This window comes from Pelophylax lessonae (assembly GCF_965119305.1).
Source record: "Pelophylax lessonae genome assembly, chromosome: 5".
NCBI lineage: Eukaryota > Metazoa > Chordata > Amphibia > Anura > Ranidae > Pelophylax > Pelophylax lessonae.
In genome coordinates, this window is record NC_138772.1 from 119233517 (window position 1) to 119255674 (window position 22158).

Here is a 22158-nt window from a genome sequence, read left to right on the forward strand (position 1 = left end):
CCTTACGAATTGTATCAATCTTCTGTTTGAAGTGGTAGGCAATCTCCTGGGCAGTGAATGAGGCGGTGGGAGGGGGTAGTAATATATATATATATATATATATATATATATATATATATATATATATATATAATATTATATTATATTATATATATTTTTTTCTATTTTTTTAGTTACTTCCTGGTTTCCAGGCCTAGGCAAATTATGTCATACATCCCAGGAGTCTTCAGGAGGGGAGGAGGGTTTTCTCACCACCTGTTTGCATGCCTGAGCTAAAGACAGAAGGATTCCAAGAAGTAAATGCTACATAATTCATCTGCCCTCAAGATGGGCATGACCAGAAATGCTAGGGGATGTTTTTCAAAGGGATTTCTCAGTAAAATAAAGCATGGATGAATGGATGGATGGGTGGGGTTGCTTTGAATATTATAAATGAGTTAAAGAGTTTTGTTTGTGGTGCTCAGATGCAGTGTAATTCCGCTTTACGTTCAGGAATTTTTTCAATAGGCATTTGTATGTGTGAATGGCAACAAATTGGGCATCCACACATCACCAGCAGGTGTGTTACAGGATCTCTAGGACCGGTGCAGTACAACAATGCCTGGATGAAATTAGAGTTTACCTTTAGGTGAGGTGTGTCTAAAAATGTTGATCATTTCAAGAGGACTAAAAGCTCATGGTGAGTGAGCCTCAGGGTTTACTGACTAATGCCCAAATGACTCAGCAAGATTATGCTACTGTACATTCAGTAGCTTATTAACTGGGCCCTTTCCAAATATATTCAACATTCAAGTTTTAAAAATATATCTAAAGGCATTTTTAATATTTGGATAGAGTGGCTAAAACCAAGGTCAGATTTTTTATTGCTGCCTTTGTCCCTGTTAGAGAGATTAACCTTCTCTAATTGTCGTGGTCAAAATGTCACTGGAAATAAAAATGAGGGTAAATCCAAAATTATGTACTATCACCAGAACAGGAAAATAGGGGTTATTTTTTTTTTTTTTTTTATAAACCTTTTTTGCAAGTATCAACGGGCCCATTGGAGGGAAAGCGTAGGGAAGGGAAATCACATCACAACAGTGGGTCCTCAGATCTATTCCCACCATAAGTGTGCACAGCCTATTGCATTAGGGTGTGCACCCAAATGTTTTAATACATTAATTGGTGTCAGTAGAGCAGTGGATTTTGTCAGTAGAGAAGTGGAGTTCTCAGTAGGGCAGGGGTTGGTGTCAGTAGAGCAGTGGACGGTGTCAGTATTTTTTATTTTTATTATTTCATTCTTGATTATTTTTAAAAAAAATTTTTTAGGGCTTTGGTGAAATATCAGCAGGGGGAATCGGTTCCGCACAGGGAGATTAGGGTGTGCCCAGGCACACCCGGCACACCCCCTGCACATGCCTATGATTCCCATCAGACTCCCCATACCTCAGGGTTGGATCTCTGCAGATATCTATACCCCAAGACACAGGATAGGACACACCTGCAGTGGAAGAAGTCACATACATGGCCATACCCCAGCAGCAATCAGCTTGAAATATTTCAAGAAAATGTATTTAAAAATAACATGCAACATATTAAAATAGAAGCATTCAGTAGGCACTTTGATAGCATCTTTCATATTTAAACACACAAAAAAAAATCACTTTAAGTCAATATTTAACAATTTTAATTGTTGTTTTCTCCGTTTTAAGCAAATCAAAAATAAAATCAAATTCTGGATATAGTGGGAAAGGGTTAAACATGGATTGGGAAAAACTCCTCACATCCTGTCCCTTTGACACATAGGAAGTATGGATATCTTAACAATGAGATTCCAGACTGCAACAAAATACCTGATAGGAATTGTAATCTTTCTCCATGTTACTATTTGAATAAAACTTTATCCATAGTCCTCATTCAAGAAGAGATTCTTCTGGCTTCCTCTCTTGGTGACATATAAGGAAGTAAAGATAAATCTCTCCACAGGTTTAACAGACAGCAATAAACACTTAACAACATTGTGAATGGATCTCTATTTTCAGGTAAAGTTGACACATGAATAAAGTCACTGTTACAAAACAAACTGAGACAACATAAACGTGCTTTTGTAAACTCAGAAAAATCAGTGGTTTTGCACCTTCTAGTTACAGAAAGTTGTCGCTTTGCAAACAGCCAGAGTTGTATAAAGTACTCGAAACCCATACTTGAGTAAAAGTACAAGTGCTCAATCAAAAAGTGACCTGAGTAGAAGTGGAAGTGCTCAATCAAAAAGTGACTTGAGTAGAAGTACTAAAGTATTCAACATTTTTTGTACTTAAGTATTGCAAGTAGTTTTTTTTTTAATTTTGCTACTCAAGTACTGAAAGTAAAAGTTCCAGTAGTTTTGAAAAAAGAATTGCTACTCAAGTACTGAAAGTAAAAGTACAAGTACTGTGTTATGTAGTTATTAAAGAAAGAAGTCAAAAGTTTGAAATCATATTGTTTTTTATTATTTCAAATGCAGCTTTTATTTATACATACAGTAGCACTTATTTTCGTATGCGCTGATAATACACATGTTTTGAGCTTCATGAAACCTGCCATCTACTGTTCTGGCAGTGGTATTTTTTATAATTGTAACGAGTAACTATGCAGCACAAAAAAAAAATATCGGAGTAGAAGTATTGAAATCATTGAAAAAATGTAGTGAAGTAAAAGTGGAAGTAGGAGAAAAAAATTCTACTCCAGGAAAGTACAGATACCACCTTTCGGTACTTAAGTACAATAGTGAAGTAGTTCTACTTAGTTACTATACATCTCTGCAAACAGCAAATGCTGCGGCTTTATATTTTTATTATTCTCCTTCCCAGGCAAAACAATGACCAGGAGTGTTTTGCTTCTGTGCCATCCCTAAGCCCACAACCAAATACACCCTAGCTCTCAGGCCTTGTTCACACGAGCATAACTTAAACATATACCTGTGTGAGGTCCGTGTTTTGTATGCATGGGTGTTCCATGCATCCCCGTGCAGGCAGTCTTCTTTATATCAATTGGGATGCAGCACTGTATGGACGCATCCGCTGCTCCCACTTTGACATCTGCATGGGTGAGTGTCCCAAACGCCACACGACAGTGTGAATTCAGGGACAGGTACCCACACGCACCAATACAGATCAGCGGGAGAACTGCCGTCACACTGATGCACAAAAAACCCCACGCAGGAAAAATATAGCCCTCGCACTGTGTATACCTAAAGTGGTTGCAAACCCTTACATATACCCAGTGAAGTGACTGGCACACAGATGAAACAAATCCTCCTACATAAGTTGTATCTGTCTATCTGCAGTCTTCTCTGCTCTACATCCGTTCAAAGTCCAGAAGTTATAAAGTTTGTCTGAGTGTTTAGAAAAAAGGGGGTGGATAGCTGAGTTACACTCTGCAGGGCTCAGTAAGGAGAGTTCTGACAGCTGATTGGAGGGAAGGGACACCCCCTTCTTTACACAGCACACAGGAACAGAGCGGAGGCTGTCAATCAGCTGAATCTCCCTCCTCTGTCACCTTATTTCTCTTGGTGTCAGAAAAAATTGGCAGAAGTGACCCATGCTGGATAGCAGAAGGAGGAGGCAGCGGGCAATTTCTCCAATTTATAAAAAAGCACAACAGAATATTGCTATCCCAATTTTAAAGAAAATGGTCAATAAGAGAAACACATAGGCTGCCTTGGCTGACCAGTCCTTTTAAATATGCTAGTTACCTGGCTGTTATTCCGATTCTCCTCCAACTGGTTTCAAAATGTTCTGTTGGGGCTTATTTACACTTGTGACTTGCTGAGATATTTGGGGAGCAGCTTAGTTAGGTTTTTACCAGTGGCAGCTGGTGCATTGGGGGCGCAGGGGCGCCGCCCCCCCTATCCATGCGTCTGGTTACCTTAGTCTAAATGCGGGGCGCTGGACGCATGGAGTTCAATGTTTTTTTTTTTATGAAGCACGTGATTAGAGCCAGAGGCTCCAATAGGCTTCAGAAAAGGGTGGGTCCAGGGCGCAAAGCACTGCGCCCTGAGCCCACCCATTTGTGTGACAATAGCGAATGAATATTCCTGGCCAATCAGGAAGCGGGTCCGATACCCATTTCCTGATTGGCCGAAAGGCAAACCCATGCCATTGGCCAAGGAGGAGGAGGAGGGAGGACTCGAGGAGACACTGGGATACTCGGGGGACTGAGGAGAAGCCGCCGCTGCAAATCAGGTAAGTGCACTGGTCACTATACATTGAAGGGGGCACACTGGTCACTCTGCATTGAAGGGGGCACACTGGTCACTCTGCATAAAGGGGGCACACTTTACATTGGTTACTGAAGGCCCCTTCCACACTTTTGTGACCTCAAAGTCAGTCATTTTTTGCTGCGTTTTTTTGCCGCAAAGACATGCCTATTACATTTTTCTGTTTGTCCCCCCCCCCCCAAAAAAATTTTGAGCACCAGCTGCCACTGGTTTTTACCATTGTTAGACCAGGGCCCCGCGCCCCCCCCCCCCACACACACATAGGGTTGTACATGTGCTGCAATGGTGTGCTTCACAGGCATGGACCCCCATCACATTTGAAAGCAGTACCGCTGCTAAATACAGTCCATTCAAGAAAATGGGTCTGCACCTAAACAGCCATGCAACCATATGCAGCATATACACCATGCAGCTGTGGCACAGTAGTGCAGAATTTAGATGGTTAAAACAGGCAGTGATTAAGTGGCATATCTCCTTGCCACCTGTCAAACCTCTCTGAAAAATGTTCCAATGCAAATCACATTTCAGAGGGTCAAGAAGGGGCTTATACCCATCTAAAAACTTAGTCATATTGACCTTGAAAAAGCATGCTTATTAGAAAGAGTAAAGTCACGACTCCTGATTTTCATCCATGTACCAGGTCTGGGCCTCATAGTATTAGAATAATGGGATCACCATGAAAGTCATGGAGCTAGCAGTTTCAGAAAATGAGGCCAGCAACGTCAGTCCCCATATTCTCTCAGTTGGGGTTTCCCGTTACCAATCCTTTGCTGGTTTCCTATTTTTAACCCATCCTCTAAAGCCTCGTACACACGCACCGATTGTTGGCCGTAAATTTTCGGCCAACGTTCCGATCGGCCGATTGTCGGCTTGTTAGTATGATGCTTCCGACAACCAACTGCGACTTTTCGGCCGAACAAAAATCTGGTGTGCATGCTATAAAATTTTTGTTGGCCGTCTCCAGAACGGCCGATTGTTCGTCAGTCAGTACAGATTTCGGCAGACAAAAGTCACTTGAGCAAGACTGGGCATGCTCAGAGAAGAAAAAATACACTGAAAGTAGACCAGAACATGACATCACTTCTGCAGTTGGTTGTTGTTGGCCGACAAAATTCATGTGCAGTCTAGAGCACATTTCAACCAACACAACAACACTGGACAAAAGACGGCCGATCGGTCGGCCAACAATCGGTGCGTGTGTACGAGGCTTTAGTGTTCTCTCTTTCTCTTAAACCCTCTCTTTTTCTGGAATACACTTTACAGTGCACTACAAGAACTCTATGGTTGCTATAAGAAGCTGAGATGATTCAAACATTCCAAACAAGGCCTGGTACGTGCAAAACCCATTATAACAGAGTGTGAGAGGGAAGACCCAGTGTAGTGAGGACTATTCAAACTTTAACATTCATCTTCATGAAACACAATAGCTATTCACTGTTTGTGACAACACACTGTTGACATGTCTTGTCACCGTTGTTTGTGTCATAGGAAACACACTATATTACTGGCTGAAAACTGGCCGCCTGATTAGGTCTGTCTTTCTGCTTCCCATTAGACGTTAGGTCTCAATTAAATGTGGATAGTGGCAGACAACTGCTGTTGACATCCATTTAATTATTACAGGTATTTATACATTGCAGACAATTTTCACAGCACTTTACACATTGTACAGTTAGATCAGTTTCTGCCCTCAAGGAGCTTACAATCTAAGGTCCCCGCCTCACACATGTGGGCTAATTTAGACAGGAGACAATAAACCTACCAGAAGGTCTTTGGAGTGTGGGAGGAAATTAGAATATTTAGAGGAAGCCCACACAAGCACAGGGAGAGCATGCAAACTCCATGCAAATACATTTGTGGTAGGGATTTGAATGGCAGGTGTGCTAATCACTAAGACCCTGTGGGGTAAAGTTAGAGAAGTTGTGATTGGACACAGCGGGAGCCAATCAGAGGGTGGAACCCGCCGATCATTCCCGAAGCAGACCGAACGGCGATCTGCCTATGTAAACAAGGGGAGAAGATAGAGATATTGTGTTCCTGCTAAACAGGAACACAGATCTCTGTCTTTCCCCAGTCAGACCATCCCCCACACAGATAGCAAGCACCCCCTAGGGACACATTTAACCCTTTGATCGTCCCTGCCAGTGTCAATAGTACAGTAACAGTGCATATTTTTAGCACTGATTACTGTAGTAATGTCACTGGTCCCCTCAGAAGTGTCAAAAGTGTCAGTTAGGGGCCTGATCTGTCCACTGCAATGTGTCAGTCCCACTAAAAATCGCTGATCACCGCCATCACTAGTAAAAAAAAAAAAAGACCTAAATCTATCCCCTAGTTTGTAGATGTGATAACTTTTGCGCAAACCAATCAATATGCACTTATTGGGATTTTTTTTTGGCAGACTGCATATTGGACTAAATTGATGAAAAAAAAACTTTTATTTATTTATTTCTATTGGCTGTGTTTATAGTAGAAAGTAAAAAAATGTTTTTTTCTTTTTTTTCAGAATTGTCACAATCTTTTGTTTATAGCGCAAAAAATAAAATCCGCAGAGGTGATCAAATACCACCAAATGAAAGCTATATTTGTGGGAACAAAAGGACATCAATTTTATTTGGGTACAGCGTTGCAAAACCGTGTAATTATCAATTAAAGTAACTCAGTGCCGTATCGCAGAAAATGGCCTGGTCATTAAGGGGGTAAAACCTTCCAGTCGAGAAGTGGTTAAAGGGAACCCTGCTTATAAAGGTACATTCTGAATGTATTTTTGTGTTATTCTGAATCCAATAATACTGATTACACAAGTAAAATGTATTCATTCACTTTAAAGTGTAACTGTAGGCAATTTTTTTTAAGTTTTATGTAGATTGAAGGAGAATTAGAACATCTGTCAGTTTTAATTGCTTTCTGTGCCCCCATTAGGGAGATTCAGCCTCTCGGTTTGTCCTGGTTGCCATTATCATTGAAAGTAAAAGAAAAATCCCAAATTTTGGGTTGTCCCCAGAAATGTAATAGTGGGGAAAACTTTCCAACGGGGACACTAGTTCTGATGACCCAGGGGTCCCCAAGGCATTCCCTTAAAGCGATTGTAAACTGATGGATTTTTTTTTTTTTTTTTTATTACACCCTGCAAGGTAAAGGCATAATATGCTAGTATGAATCGCATACTAGCACACTATGTTAAACTTATCTTAAAACAAAGCCCTCCCATGCGGAGATCTCAGAGCTGCAGCGGGCTCCCATCTTCACCCGTCTTGCTTCTGGGATCATAGACTCCAGCTTTGTGACTGGCCGGAGCCACGATGACATCACTTACAGCACAGGGCTCGGAAAGGAACAGCACAGCTGGCCAATCCTTCAGAGCACATGCGCCAGTGACATCATTGGCTGCATGTAATGTATCCCCTTAAAGGTGCCCATTTGGAGATATTTACACTACCTATAGGTAAGCCTTATTATAGGCTTACCTATACGTAAAAGTAATGTGTGGAATTTACTTTCACTTTAATTGCAGGGATTTCCTCTCACTTCCTGTTGTGGCTATTGGACAGGAAGTGAAGGAAAATCTCCAAAAGGGACACAGATGGCAAAAAATACACTGACAGGGGTTATAACCCTTCCTTACTCTATCCAAAGTAAAAAAAAACGTTTTGCCTAATAGTTATAGCTTACATTTGATTCATTTATTTGAAAAACTGTTTTGTTTTTTTTTTGTCCTGCAAATATTTGTAAAATATACAATTTGGCCCTTGCACTGAAAAGTGTGGAGAGCTCTGCCCTAATGTAAATACAGAGCAGGCACACAGGGAGAAGGGGAGAACAGAGTGCAGAGACAACTTCACTGCTTCTCTTGTGCCTGCAGCTACAGGGGGCTTTGCGGGATTGTTTTAAAGTATATTTACTGCTTGTTAAGAATATGCAAATATTTGAGGGTCCAAAGCCTGGCCACAGACTACGTCAAATCAGCATACATTTTCCTGCATCAGTCTTTTAAAGACATTGATGTTGGGCGGTTGAATCATGTCCACATAATGTTCCCAAGTACAATCTGTAGAACCGGTTTAAACAAGCTACTAAAATACCTTTTAGTCCATATAAATTCCAGTCACCATACCCATTTGAGCTTCTGTTTCATGGTCATTTAAAGCATGAACAGTAGAGTGTTGAGCTTCATGTACATGGGACGTTCTAAAACCTCTCCTGAATTTTGGAACTTGACAGCTAGTAACACACAGTTAAACAAAAAATGTCTGTTTTGCCACGTTTAGAATCCTTTTTTACATTGTAAAAAATGGTCAGAAATGTATCCCCATTGAAAACATTCATAAACCAAAATGCTTAAGAACGTGAGTTAGCACGTTTAGACACATTTGCATGCTGTTACAAGCATTTGGTTTTTTAAATGCCAATAAACTTCCGTCTGAATGCATTTTTTTGCTTTAAAAAAAACGCTATTAATCTCAACTGCCTCCTAACGACTATAAGAGCCACACTATCGCGACCAGAAAGTCGCCTCATAAGGGGCGACTTGTTAGCGCGACTTTCAGCGTGACTTAGCGCAACTTCAGCGCGACTTATATGATAGACTACTTTGTATAACTTTGTATTTGGCCAATCAGAATATGATGTGTTCCTCATTGCCCACCAAAAAAAAGTTCTTAAAAATTGTCATTTTTGATAGAGAGCCAATTATTGAAAAAATTATTAAAAAAGAAAAATGAGATTTGCTTGGATTATAGTCTGGGGGGTCTAAAAAGTGTACCTGTGAAGTTTCAGCTCTGTAGCATGTCCAGAACCAGAAAAAGATAATTTTTCTTAGAATTTTTATTAGCGCAGGGATGGAGTTCAGCTCCTGTCACACCTGAGCGTTTTTGTTTCAGGCGTTTATTGGGCATTTTGTGGGCGTCTTTGGAGGCAGGCATGACATCTGAACTTCTGTATAGAGGTATATACACACACACACGTATATATATATATATATATATATATATATACATATATAGGTGTGAAAGGAGGGTAACACCATCCCTGCAAATAATTTCAGTAGCGTAGGGATAGGGTTCCGCTCCTTTCACACCTATATGTGTGTATGTGTATATATACATATATATGTGTGTGTGTATATATACCCCTACACAGAAGTTCAGATGTCATGCCTGCCTCCAAAGATGTCCACAAAAAAGCCCAATAAACGCCTGAAACAAAAACGCCCAGGTGTAAAAGGAGCGGAGCCCCATCCCTGTTCTACTAATAATTCTAAGAAAAATGATCTTTTTCTTATGGCGGTCACCCTGACATGGATGAGTTCTGTCACCCTGGCATAAAAGGAGAGGAGCCCCATCCCTGCTCTACTAATAATTCTAAGAAAAATTATCTTTTTCTTATGGCGGTCACCCTGACATGGATGAGTTCTGTCACCCTGGCATAGCAGTCAGAGTCAGTTCACCCTAAACTAGACTACGGTCACCCTGACACCTAACACTTTCCCTACAGAAACTAGATTATTGAATCTAACTATAGTGGTATATAGTACCCTAACTACACTGCATATACCTTTCCTCACACTAAGTGTCCACCAGTGCCACGTATCAGTGCCACGCATCAGTGCCACGAATCAGTGTCCACCAGTGTCACTGCCCACCAGTGCCACGTATCAGTGCCAGGAATCAGTGTCCACCAGTGCCACGTATCAGTGCCATGAATCAGTGTCCACCAGTGCCACGTATCAGTGCCACGTATCAGTGCCATGAATCAGTGTCCACAAGTGCCACATATCAGTGCCATGTATCAGTGCCACGAATCAGTGTCCACCAGTGCCCCGTATCAGTGCCATGAATCAGTGTCCACCAGTGCTACATATCAGTGCCACGAATCAGTGTCCACCAGTGCCACATATCAGTGCCATGTATCAGTGCCACGAATCAGTGTCCACCAGTGCCACTGCCCACCAGTGCCACTTATCTGTGTCCACCAGTGCGACTCACACAGACCAGGCAGAGATAATGGTATATAGGAACTGTAGGCATGGCTGCAATGTGGGGAATGCCTGGTTAATTTTCCTTCTTCTTCCTGGAAAGTCGGATCACAAGTCGCTTCAAATAAGATAAGGATCCGACTTGAAGTCTATTGACACAAGTCGGATACAAGTCGCCTCAAAGTAGTACAGGACCCTTTTCTGAAGTCGGAGCGACTTGAGTCGTGCCAATTAAGACGGCTCTCATTGATTTACATTGCATTTGCTATGTCAAGACTTGGGGCGACTTGAGGGCACACAAGTCGTCTGACAAGTTGTGTGAATGGAGTCTAAACGTCTCAGTGTACACGGATAGATAAGATAACAGAGGAGTGTCCAGGGGCTGCTGAAAGAAAAAAAAAAAAAAAACACCCAACTGTTTCTAAATGTCAGTTTATCAGCAGCAGTGTACATGAGGCCTTAATGATCTCTTACCTCGATGGACCATATCTGCAGACCTGGCTTCCGACTGATGTTAGCAAACACCTGCTCGCTCATCTTGACAGAGAAACTGAAAAAACAAAATTTTGATAAATATATTTGAAATCAGTCCTTTTTACTTATAAAACTTAACAGCATATAGATAAAGTAGACAGGAGACCAGGAGAGTTTCTACAAAGAGGCACACAAAGCAACAACAGCTCTAATTCGATTTCCGGAGAAGACTCAGAACTTCTGTCAGGTTTATGTCACAGTGGGGGAGATTTACTAAACCTGTTGCACAGGATCTGGTGCAGCTGTGCATGGTAGCCAATAATCTTCTAACTTCAGTTTGTTCAATTAAGCTTTGGCAATACAACTTGGAAGCTGATTGGTTTCTATACAGAGCTGCACCAGATTGCACTATCCAGTTTTAGTAAATAACCCCCCGTGTGCTGCTGTTGAGAAGATCTTACAGTGAAGGAAGTAGTGGAATATCTCCTCTTACTCTACCTCAATCTATTCAAAACTAAAGAATCTCACATTGTAAATAAGAGCTACATCTATATTTTGCCCTTACAAAATGTGTACATAATAAAAAAAGACAATGATGATACAGGTAGCCTTTGTTCCAAGAGATACTGGTAATTGAGTGAGCCCCTTTGTACAGGCTGGCCATAGAAGTCTCAAATTTCTGCAAATTATTGCTCAATTAACCAAAATTCAAGCTGTAGGTGGCCCTGAAAGCACCACCTGACTCGACCAAAAATCAGGCTGAGTCAGGGGAAAATCGGCCAAATGGTGACTGCATCCCATGAGATGCAGTCACTATCCGGGTATATTTAGACAGCCATGTTTGCTGCTGCTAGGGTCAGGAATGTATATTCAGACAGCTATGTTTGCTGCTGCTAGGGTCAGGAATGTATATTGGAGAATTGGTTTTCTCTCATTCAGCCCACACTAAGCCTGGGGTCACACTTGTAGACGCCACATATGAATCGAACAGGAATCACACCGCATTCCTGTGCACATCACATGCGATGTCTGTGCTGTGCGACTTCGGCCATACATTATTTTACTTTTTTCCCCCTGCACCTAAATTGCATTGCATGAGTGTTCACACCTATGTGATATGGTTCTGGCATTCGCACGAGATTTGCGATCTGCTTTGGGTGTCCTTAAGATAACATCGACACCTGCAGCAGATCGCATGGATGCCGTGCGATCGCAATGCGGTGCAGTAAATGCACAGGATTCGCGGTTTCACGCATCGCATAAGCAGTTTGAGCCATGTATGGCAACATTTACACCAGTATTTAGTGCACTGCTATTGGATTATCTTTTTAGGCCATGTCAGATTTACATTATAAATTAGAGACAATTTGACTATAAGGAACAGATATAAAAAATATTTCCAGTGCCAGTTTTGAATATATTCAAATACACAAAGCAGGTTAAATGTACCACCAGCTATGTAAAGAATAGCCATGTGGAGGCTCTGTTACACTGTCCAGATAGCCCTAGATTTTTGTCATAGTAACTCCTAATTGATCCTTGCATTCCCCTTTACATCTTCCCTAAAAGGAAACTTTGTTTATTTCTTTTGTGTATGTGGGTGTGAGTCTCGCGCTGTCTTGAGGGTTGTGGGTGGGGATACCCTTAATGCTGCGTGTACCAATACTGTGAACCATACAGTTAAAAACAAAGATTGGGGGGGGGGGGGGGGGGTAGTACCGTGCTTCAGGGAAGTTGTGTAATTAAATAAATAAGTAAATAATATTATAATATATGTGGAGTCAATAATAAATAAATAAATATACTGTGATAGTGCTGAATGCTTTGTGATGTCTTCTAAAACTTAACAATATAGATCTCCACTAAAACAATATATCTTAAAAATCATCAGTTTAATCAGTTTACCAAAAATGGATCTATAAATATCAAGTGCAAGGGTGCATATACAATTGATAACATAAAGGTGCTTATAATGGTATCTGTATTATTACCAAGTGATTAAAAGGCATAATCATAGAAAAGTGACAGTAAAGTGTTCAGTGCACAGAACATTTCTGCCATCCGCTCCGTATGCGGATGATATGCGGATGATATGCGGACATAATGTAAGTCTATGGGGGTTTTTTGGATGTCAGCGGATTACACCGCTGACATCCGATTTTCCTTCCTTTCCGTTTTTTGAACGGAACAAAAATAGGGTTTTGTTCAGTTCCAAAAAACGGAACAGAACTGACAAGAAGAAAATCGGATGTCAGCGGATGGTATTCCTCTCCTCTCAGGCCTGAGACTCAGAAAGGAATCTGAGAGAGGAGCTCTGTTTGGACTTTCAAAAGAACAGATTTGAGGGAGTTCCGGAGGGTAAGACGAGGCAGACCACCATTCCCCTATCGTATATACAAGAAGGAGAGGAGAGGAGTGTAACACCTATTTAGAAAACTTGATAAAGTCACGTGATCTAGTGACGCAATGCGTCGGGAGGAGCCGGGTGACGTAGCTTCCGTGTCTACGGCTGTGACCGGAAGTCTGTTTGCAGACCGCTTGCTAGCGGTGTCAAGTTCGTTTTTAATTTTTTTGCTGTAAGTGCATTACTTTTTCTTTAATAAACCTATTTTTGATGATACCACACCATGAGCGATCTCTCCTTCACATTCTTATGAGGTAAATCGGCAGTAGTCCACAGTGGAGGATCTGCGTTTTTCACCATTCGGCACAAGGAAGGATTCATCCATTCATCCAGGATAGAGGAATAACCCGTGGAGCGAACCGGGAGCAAAGAGAATCTCAACACTGGTTGTCACACATACGAACATTATGTGTATTTGAGGTAAGAGGCCACTGCACACCTTAAGATCTTTGAGGATCGGCATTTCTTTTTTACTGGATAACTTGTATGAAGATTGTTTTGCACATAGAATTGCACAACTGAGTTATACAGGACACTTTGGATTCAATTGGGATTATTTTGTTTTTCATTTCTCTTGGACACTTGTTGAATTGTTTTTTTTGCACACAGGAGTGCACTTATTCCATTAACACAGATTGCATTTGATTGGGACAATTGATTATCTATAAGAACTTTTCTTTCTCAGATTTGTTTGTTTTATTAGTATCTTTTCTGTTACACATTGTGGATACACTCATCAGTGAGAATTTCTTTCAGCACGGTCTCACACTATTCATCACAGATATTATTTGTTTTGGATTAGGAAGATACATTGATTCATTTATTCACTTGCATCAAGATTTTTCTTTTCTACATTTATCCACAAAAGGATTTATTATTTTTTACAATACGGATAATATTTTTTTCACATCACGGTTTTTATTTATACATTCACATAATTATTTCTCACATTTGTAGAAATTTTGGATACACAGAATTTTGTTTCATATCAATTTTACGGATTTATCCATTGGCACTTCATTTATATATTTGCACTTGTTCGAATATCCTAATCAAGATAGGTTAATTATCACATAAGAGGATATTTTAATAGAATTGATTATTCTTTTATTCATCTTAGCACATTGGTGTTATTTTACAATTATTTGAAGATTGAGGAATAGTGCCAATTTTCTGAGATTTTTAAGTCAGCTTAATAGGGCTGGCAATGCATCAAAACTCACAAATGATAATATGGACCTCACAATGTTTTAGGATGGAAAAAAAAAATGGATGGAAAAGGACAGGTCATATTTTGCAAAATGCTCCGTAAAACAGTGCAGAGATGTGACCACCACTTATTTATAACAATTTGACAAAACAAATGCCCTAATTTGCTGCACCAACTTGATGCTTCTTTCTATGTGAAGTATGAAATGCTATAGGCCCAATCAGTGAGTGTGTATACGATAAGCAAGGTTCAATACTGTGTAGAGGTTGTCTAACCTGAGAGTGGGTTGGCAGAAGGTCCCCATCCATTACTAGCTTACTAAGTAATTTGGTTAGATTGGCAGAGCTTAGGCCAGGATTTCTCAACCAGCATTCTGTGGAACCTTCAGGTTCATCCAGAGCTTGCTAAGGGGCTCCTCAAGGAAATTAAGAATATCTATCTCTCATGAACCATTGATACCAATTACTATCTTTTTAGCTGTATGTAAGGGGGGGGGCAGTTTTCCTGCCATTCAATAAAGTAAGAGTGTCTTTCTCCCACTGGCCGTTAATTTCCCACTGGCAACCAATATATGGGACCATTACACAGACTACTAATATCAAAATTAACTCTTTTCAGGGACACTTTCTTTAGGGGCACAAACATTTTAACTGTTAGGGTCCTTTCACACGGGCGATCAGTTTTTATTCTCCGCTCCGGTCCTTTTTTTTTTTTTCACGGAGCGGATGACACTTGTTTCATCTGCTCCGTATGTCCGCATATCATCCCATCCGTTTGCGGATGATATACGGACATAATGTAAGTCTATGGGCATTGTGGATGTCAGCGGATGACACCGCTGACATCCGATTTTGCTTCCTTTCCGTTTTTTGAACGGAGGAAAAATAGGGTTCTGTTCCGTTCCAAAAAACGGAACAGAACTGAAAGGAAGAAAATTGAATGTCAGCGGATGGTATTCCGCTGACATCCGCAATGCCATTGACTTACATTATGTCCGTAAATCATCCGCAAAAAAAAGGATGATTTGCGGACATACGGAACGCCCGTGTGAAAGGACCCTTAGACCCCGTTCACACTGGGGCGACCTGTCAGACGACCTGGTCGCCTGACAGGTCGCCGTAGGTCGCCTGCCATAGAGAAGCTGTGGACCCGTTCTAATAGGAGCGACACAAGTCGCTCTGACTTAGAAAAAGGGTCTGGAGCTTCTTTGGGGCGACCCGGAGCGACCTGCATTGACTTCAATGATATGAAGTCCATGCTGGCCGCTCCGAGGTCGCGGTGTGAGCTGCGCACCACGACCTGTGAGGTCGCCCCGGCAAGTCGGATCGCCCCAGTGTGAACGGGGTCTAAGTGTTCATTTTCTTGCCATTATTATTCTTTGTTCCTATTTAAATTGTTACTGAAGCAATTTCTTATAGTAAAATAAGGGAAAAAAAAAAACAAAAAACAAAAAAAAAAACTTTGAGATATGCTAGATAGACTACATGCATTATTCTTTTATGTATTATTATATTTACAACTTACTGACCACACCAATGTGCTATGAGATAAAGATATAACAATTTAGCATGGGTTGACAATGACAAGAAAATAGTTTCAAGGGTTCCTCTGCATTAAACAGGTTGAGAAAGGCTGGCTTAGGCGATTGGTGTTAAAGATCCGATTGGAACTGGTCTACTGGTGAAACCAATCCAGTCTTCAATATTTACATTGCATGAGGTGTACAGAACTGTGTGATCAAAAAGTATGTGGTCTTCGAGAAAAGAACCTAGGAGGATAACAATTCCAGATTTGTACAGTTGTACAGAGCTATAGTTACATACAAGATTGAAAAGTTCATATCGAGTTCAACTTAAAGACAAAAAGTAAAATAAAAACTTGCAGACTCAGAATTCCAAACCTGCCATCTATTCAAAGGAAATCAAAAAATCCTGATAATGCATAGTCAAAGATTCTTCAATAGGGAAGGAACTTCTTCCTGATTCCCTAAGGCAGTGTTATTTCCTATATATTATTAGACCATGATATTTTGTGCTTTTAGAGACTCATCCAGTCCCCTTATAAAGCAATCTACAGAGTTTTCTAGAATTAGATCCAGTGGCAGACTGTTCCACATTTTCACAGCTTTCACTGTAAAGAAGCCTTTTTATATGTGAAGGTTACATTTCTTTACCTGCAGGAACAAAGGATGCTCTTGCCATTTGCAATGATAATAAAGTGAACAACTTTGCACCAGATTTACTAAGAACTTAAAAAGCTTGTACATTTTTTTCTGACTGGCACTACAATTTTGTGTGCCAGAAAGATATTAACCATGGTTACACTTGGTATGTGTGCTAATTAAATGCACTTTAACATATGCATTTGAAAGTGTTTTTCAAAGATAATTAAAGAAAATGTCTGGTTTCCTTGTAATGGAGAACTAAAGCTTTGTATGTGGCATCCTCATCCTGCTATGTGATAATATATTATCTCTGAGGATTTAGTAATGTCCTTCTTCATATCCGGTTACACTGTGGCCTTTATTCTGGTTATGGCTGTTCTCCTTGCATTAACATTTCTAACTACAGCATTGCTTGTGCTTGCCCTGCTTTTATCTGGTCCACTTATTACTGAGCTATAACATTCTTATTCAAAATGGTTGTATGCTTCTCTGTATTATTTTAAATGAACGTTTAAAGTTGAATTTAAGGCAAAATTTTTTTGGTAGAGTAAAGGCTTGTACACACATTAAGAAAATCAGGTGAGAACTTTCGTTCATAGAACTTTCATACTATTTTCGAATACTGTGTACACAATTTCTACAGCCAATTCAGACCTTCTGAATGAAAATTTCCAAAGATACAAGCTCCAAAACGAGAAAAATCAGAAACGAAAGACTGCGCATGATCAGAAACAATAAAAGCTTTGTCTTAAGAGAATTTTCATACGAATTTTCATTCATCAGTTCAGATTTGCTGTAAAACAACGAGGAAAAAAAAAAAATCAGACGATCGTTCACCCGATTTTCTCATAGCGTGTACCCCACTTTAGGGAGGGTTATAACCCTTCTGCCATCTGTGTCCCATTGTGGAGATTTTCCTTCACTTCTTGTCTAATAGCCAAAGGAGGAAGTAAGGGGAAATCCCTCCAAAGTGGGGGAATCCCTGTTTGTCACTGGGTCATGGGAACTAGAGTCCCCATTGGAAGATTTTCCTGTTCTAGGGACAACCTAAAATTGTGGATTTTATTTTACTTTAATTTTCAGTGATAATACTCACCAAAATTATTCTTAACAGGGACACAGATAACCGCAAAAAACCTGACAGGTGTCCTAAACCTCCTCCACTGTATCCAACACCAAAAAAAAAAAATGTTGATACTTTAAATCGCTATAAAATCTTTCAGAACCCCTAAACACTATTACATAAAATAAACATTTTGTCTTTAATTGTAGCCTGCAGAAATTCCTGTACCTAGGATTAAAAATTAACAGACACGTTCATGTTTGTAGTTAGAGGACTGTGTGGCCAAGGGAGTGTTTGAACTGTACTGTGTGCAATTGGCAAGCTTGAGTTTCCATTGAGTGCATAAAGGTTTTAGAAACCTTGCTTTTCTTCTAGGCAGTGTATGCAAAAGCAAAGACAATTACTCATACACAGTTTTCTAAGCCTTTTTTATTACACCAGATTTGCAGCATGTGTAATGGCACAATGCAGTGCCATTCATTCTCAAAATTGTTGGATTTCCCAATAGTCTTTTTAAATGACACCCCAACAATATTATGTTGAAGCTCTCCACAAGGCGTGGTAACACACCATTGTGCATTGTGGTGCTTTGCCCTGCTACATATAGTGCATGAAAAAATCAAAAAACAAAAAAGTGTTGCGCCAGATATACACAAAATTATTATTGCTGGGTGTCCATATAAACAGTCCAAATAATGCCGTGCTCAAGTGTCCATAATAAAGGAACCGTGATCCTGTGAGAATTGCTATCAAACACCAATGTGTCAAATCCCTCCACCAGGAAGATTAGCCTCTCACCTCAACATGGGACCCAAACGGGCCAGCATTAGCCTGTATGCAAACAAGGGACCCCAGGAGGATATCTCTCCAGCCTCTCACCTCCGGAGAACACAGGGACCTAAGACATGCAACATAGATAAGACCAAACCATTTTCATATCCATTACAAGTAACAGTGGAGCTTGGAAAACTTTTCTTTCTCTCATACAGCAAACTTCAGATCAGTAGCTCTCTCAGGTTTGGCTTCCTGAGTCCCAGGCCAAGAACCATAGTGAGACATTCAAGCAATTCTCATTTGGAAGCATAAGCAAATACCCCCCACCAAGAAAAAATTCACGATCTGTCAAGAACCACTTTTCCCAATGAAGTCCATTAGATGGACACAGTACTGTTTATGGTTTGGTGTTCCAGTTTAAACAAGGTCCCATGATTGCCTAAAAGTGTTACTAAACCCTGAACCCTGCATTCAATATATCTGGACTCCCACAGTACAGAGAACTGCAATTATTTTAGTAAATATAAACTGCTAAATATATTTTATCATCAGCAGTATATAGCAGTCTTGTGACTTCTATTAGTGTCTGGTTAAAGCATGTGGGATGAGTTTTCATTCTACTCTGACTGTCCTATGAGGCTGCAGGACCCCTGGCCCTCTGGACAGTGCTGTTTGGCCCTGTGCTGATCACATGCAGTCTCCCAAGAAAAAAAAAACTCTAGCAATACACGCCGAGCATGTGCATAGTACCTCCAAGGTTCTGTTCTATCAGCAGATGGATTGGGGACAGTGGAAGGAGGAGGATCAGAAGAAGACAGGATCAAACAGCCTTTTTACACAATGCAGGAGGCTTGACTCCATTGGTTTTTTTTTTTGTAATACTTTAAACATTCTATAGTGCAGTGATGGCAAACCTTGGCACCCCAGATGTTTTGGAACTACATTTCCCATTATGCTCATGCACTCTGCAGTATAGTAGAGCATCGTGGGAAATGTAAAACATCCAAAACATCTGGGGTGCCAAGGTTTGCCATCACTACTATTCGAGAGGGTTACTTATATATGGTTACATAGTAGTTGAGGTTGAATAAAGACAACAGTCCATCCAGTTCAACCTGTGGTGTGTGTGTGTGTGTCAGTGACATATTCATTTCCCATAACCCTGAATGTTGTGATCTTTGAGATGCACGTCCAAGAGTCTTTTAAAAAGTAGCCATACTCCCCACAGTTACCACCAATTGTGGAAGAGAGTTCCACATTCTCACCGCCCTTACAGTGAAGAACCCCTTACGCAGTTTAAGGTTAAACCGCCTCTCCTCTAATCTTATTGCGTGGCCACGTGTCCTCTTACACTCCTTGAGACTAAATAATTTTTTCCTATGCTGGGATCACCATTGAGGTATTTGTATATCACTATCATGTCCCCTCTCAAGTGTCTCTTATTCATGGAGAATAGATTAAGCGCTTGCAATTGCTCCTCATAATTAAGGCCCTCCAATCCCCTAATTAGTTTAGTTGCCCTTCTTTGGACTCTCTCCAGTTCCAGCAAATCCCTTCTGAGGATTGGCGACCAGAACTAGACAGAATACTCCAGATGTGGGCGGACCAGAGTTTTATAAGGTGGCAGGATTATAGCTTTATCTCTGGAATATATCCCCACACTTATGCATGACATTCTGCCGGCATTGGCAGCTGCAGCTTGACATTGCATGCTATTGCTTAGTCTATCTTCTACTAGAACCCCCAAATCCTTCTCTATCCTGGATTCCCCCAGAGGTTTCTCCCCCTAGAGCACATTTTGTATTTATGTTTTTAGCCCCCAAGTGCAATACCCTATCTTTCACCACATTAAACCTCATATGCCTCATTTGCATTCTTGTTTTTTTATTTTAACAAAAAATGGAAGTTTTACTAAAGATAGAATATGGCATGGACTGTGTCTCATGGTGAAGATTTCCCTTCAGGTCCTGTACCACAGACACAGCAGGAAGTAATAAAGCCCGCACAGATTGTTGGCCGACCGATCGGCCGTCTTTTGTCCAGTGTTGTTTGTTGGTTGAAATGTGCTCTAGACTTGCACTGGACTTTTGTTGGCCAACAAAAACCAACTTCAGAAGTGATGTCATGTGATGGTTGATTTTCCCTGTGTTTTTTCTTCTCTGAGCATGCCCAGTCTTGCTCATCTGATTTTTGTCTGTCAAAATCTGTACTGACTGAGGAACAATCGGCCGTTCTGTTGTTGGCCAACAAAAATTTTAAAGCATGCACACCAGATTTTTTTTCGGCCGAAAAGTCGCAGTTGGTTGTCGGAAGCATCATACTAACAAGCCTACAATCGGCCGATCGGACGTTGGCCGACAATTTACAGCCAACAATCTGTGCGTGTGTACGAGGCTAAGAGAAAAGAAGAAGAAGATCTCTTCAAAGTGAATGGATATCCCATTGATTTACAATTGTCACCAGAACAGCTTTTCTCGTTGAAAGGTTTGCCCTCATCTACTGTTTCTGTGACAAAACATTGGATTTTTCATCATTTCTGTACTGGATACAAGAGTTATCACTGGGGATCTGAAAGACAACAATCCAGCCAGCGCCACATTTTTTCAGCAACATGGCGGGGGTGCTTGGTTTACAGTAATGCCTTTGTAAAACATTTTGAGAAATAGCCAGCACACTAGAAGTAACCAAAATGCTATAATATGGTGATAAATTCAAATAATACAAATACGAAAGATTAAAAAAATTATCCTAAGAGGTGGAATATGTTTTTCTTGTACTAATTTTTGTCTTTTTGTATACGGACTATGTGAATCAATGACCTCAGTAAAGCAGTAAGTTTACTCCTGGTGTGCTGGCTATTTCTTGCCAAGCAATAAAACCTGACAGGGGTTCTACCCCTTCTACATTCTGCCCCAAACTAAAAAAAAGTTCTTGCTTTACACATATTTTAACAAGAACATAAAATAATAAATCAATAAGCATTGTTATGTCAAATGGAAAATCCATGAATTCGCCTTGAAGGAGTTGCTGTTCAACATATACTGACTTGTAATTACCAATCTGAGCCCTCTAATTATCAACCAGTACAAAATCAACTAGGGATCAGATGAAGTTGCTCATGCTTGTTAAACCACTTCTTCACCTAATCAGTGTTGGACACAATTAACTGCAATAAAGGCTAGCCATACACAGAGCAAGTTTCTGTCCTGCAACAAAAGAACAGACAAAACAGACAGTGTTGATGCGGCAATTCCTCCTGCCAGGCCATTGTCTTTTCCTGGCGGGGGGAAACCATCCCCACTGGGAGAAGACAGTGATTATTGCTAGTGGCTATAGCAGCCACTAGTGATAATCTCAAGAGAATCTGGCAGGCTAGTTGTACCCAAGATGATCGATCGATCGATCAACTTGGTACATTCAGCCTATCATTAATGGTTCAAATCTCAGCCTACTTTACTTTTGCTGCAAAACAAAATTTACTGGTTAGTAATACATTTTGAGAATTTTAAGAAAAATCTATGCTGAGTCCTGCCTGCTGCCATTTCATGGATTCCTCTCATTTCCCATTTGCTGAGTGCTGAGAGAGAGAGGAGTCTTCTTATTATGGTCAAAATTAGTTTTTTGGTGATGTAATATGTAAAAAACTATTGAGAACAGCAGTGAGCCCCAACCACATGACCTGGACATTATATCTTTGGGGTGTTCTGTACACCAACAGTGTTCCCAACTCACCCACACTCTGAAGTTAGCTGAAGCTGAGCTTTTATAGATAATATCAAGTTAAAGTGTAACTAAAGCCCCGTACACACGTACCGATTGCCGGCCGTAAATATTCGTCTGACGACCGATCGGCCGATT

The 22158-nt window shown here is 40.6% G+C and overlaps 1 protein-coding gene across 1 annotated transcript in view; it reads right to left on the minus strand.

The window, feature by feature from the left end:
• The window catches only part of VILL (villin like), a 142301-nt gene that overhangs the window by 85819 nt on the left and 34324 nt on the right, over positions 1-22158 (minus strand). The window contains exon 2 of the mRNA XM_082258399.1: positions 10686-10761. Within this exon, the coding sequence (XP_082114525.1) occupies positions 10686-10748 (63 nt within the window). The 5' untranslated portion in view covers positions 10749-10761. The remainder of the gene's footprint in view (positions 1-10685; positions 10762-22158) is intronic.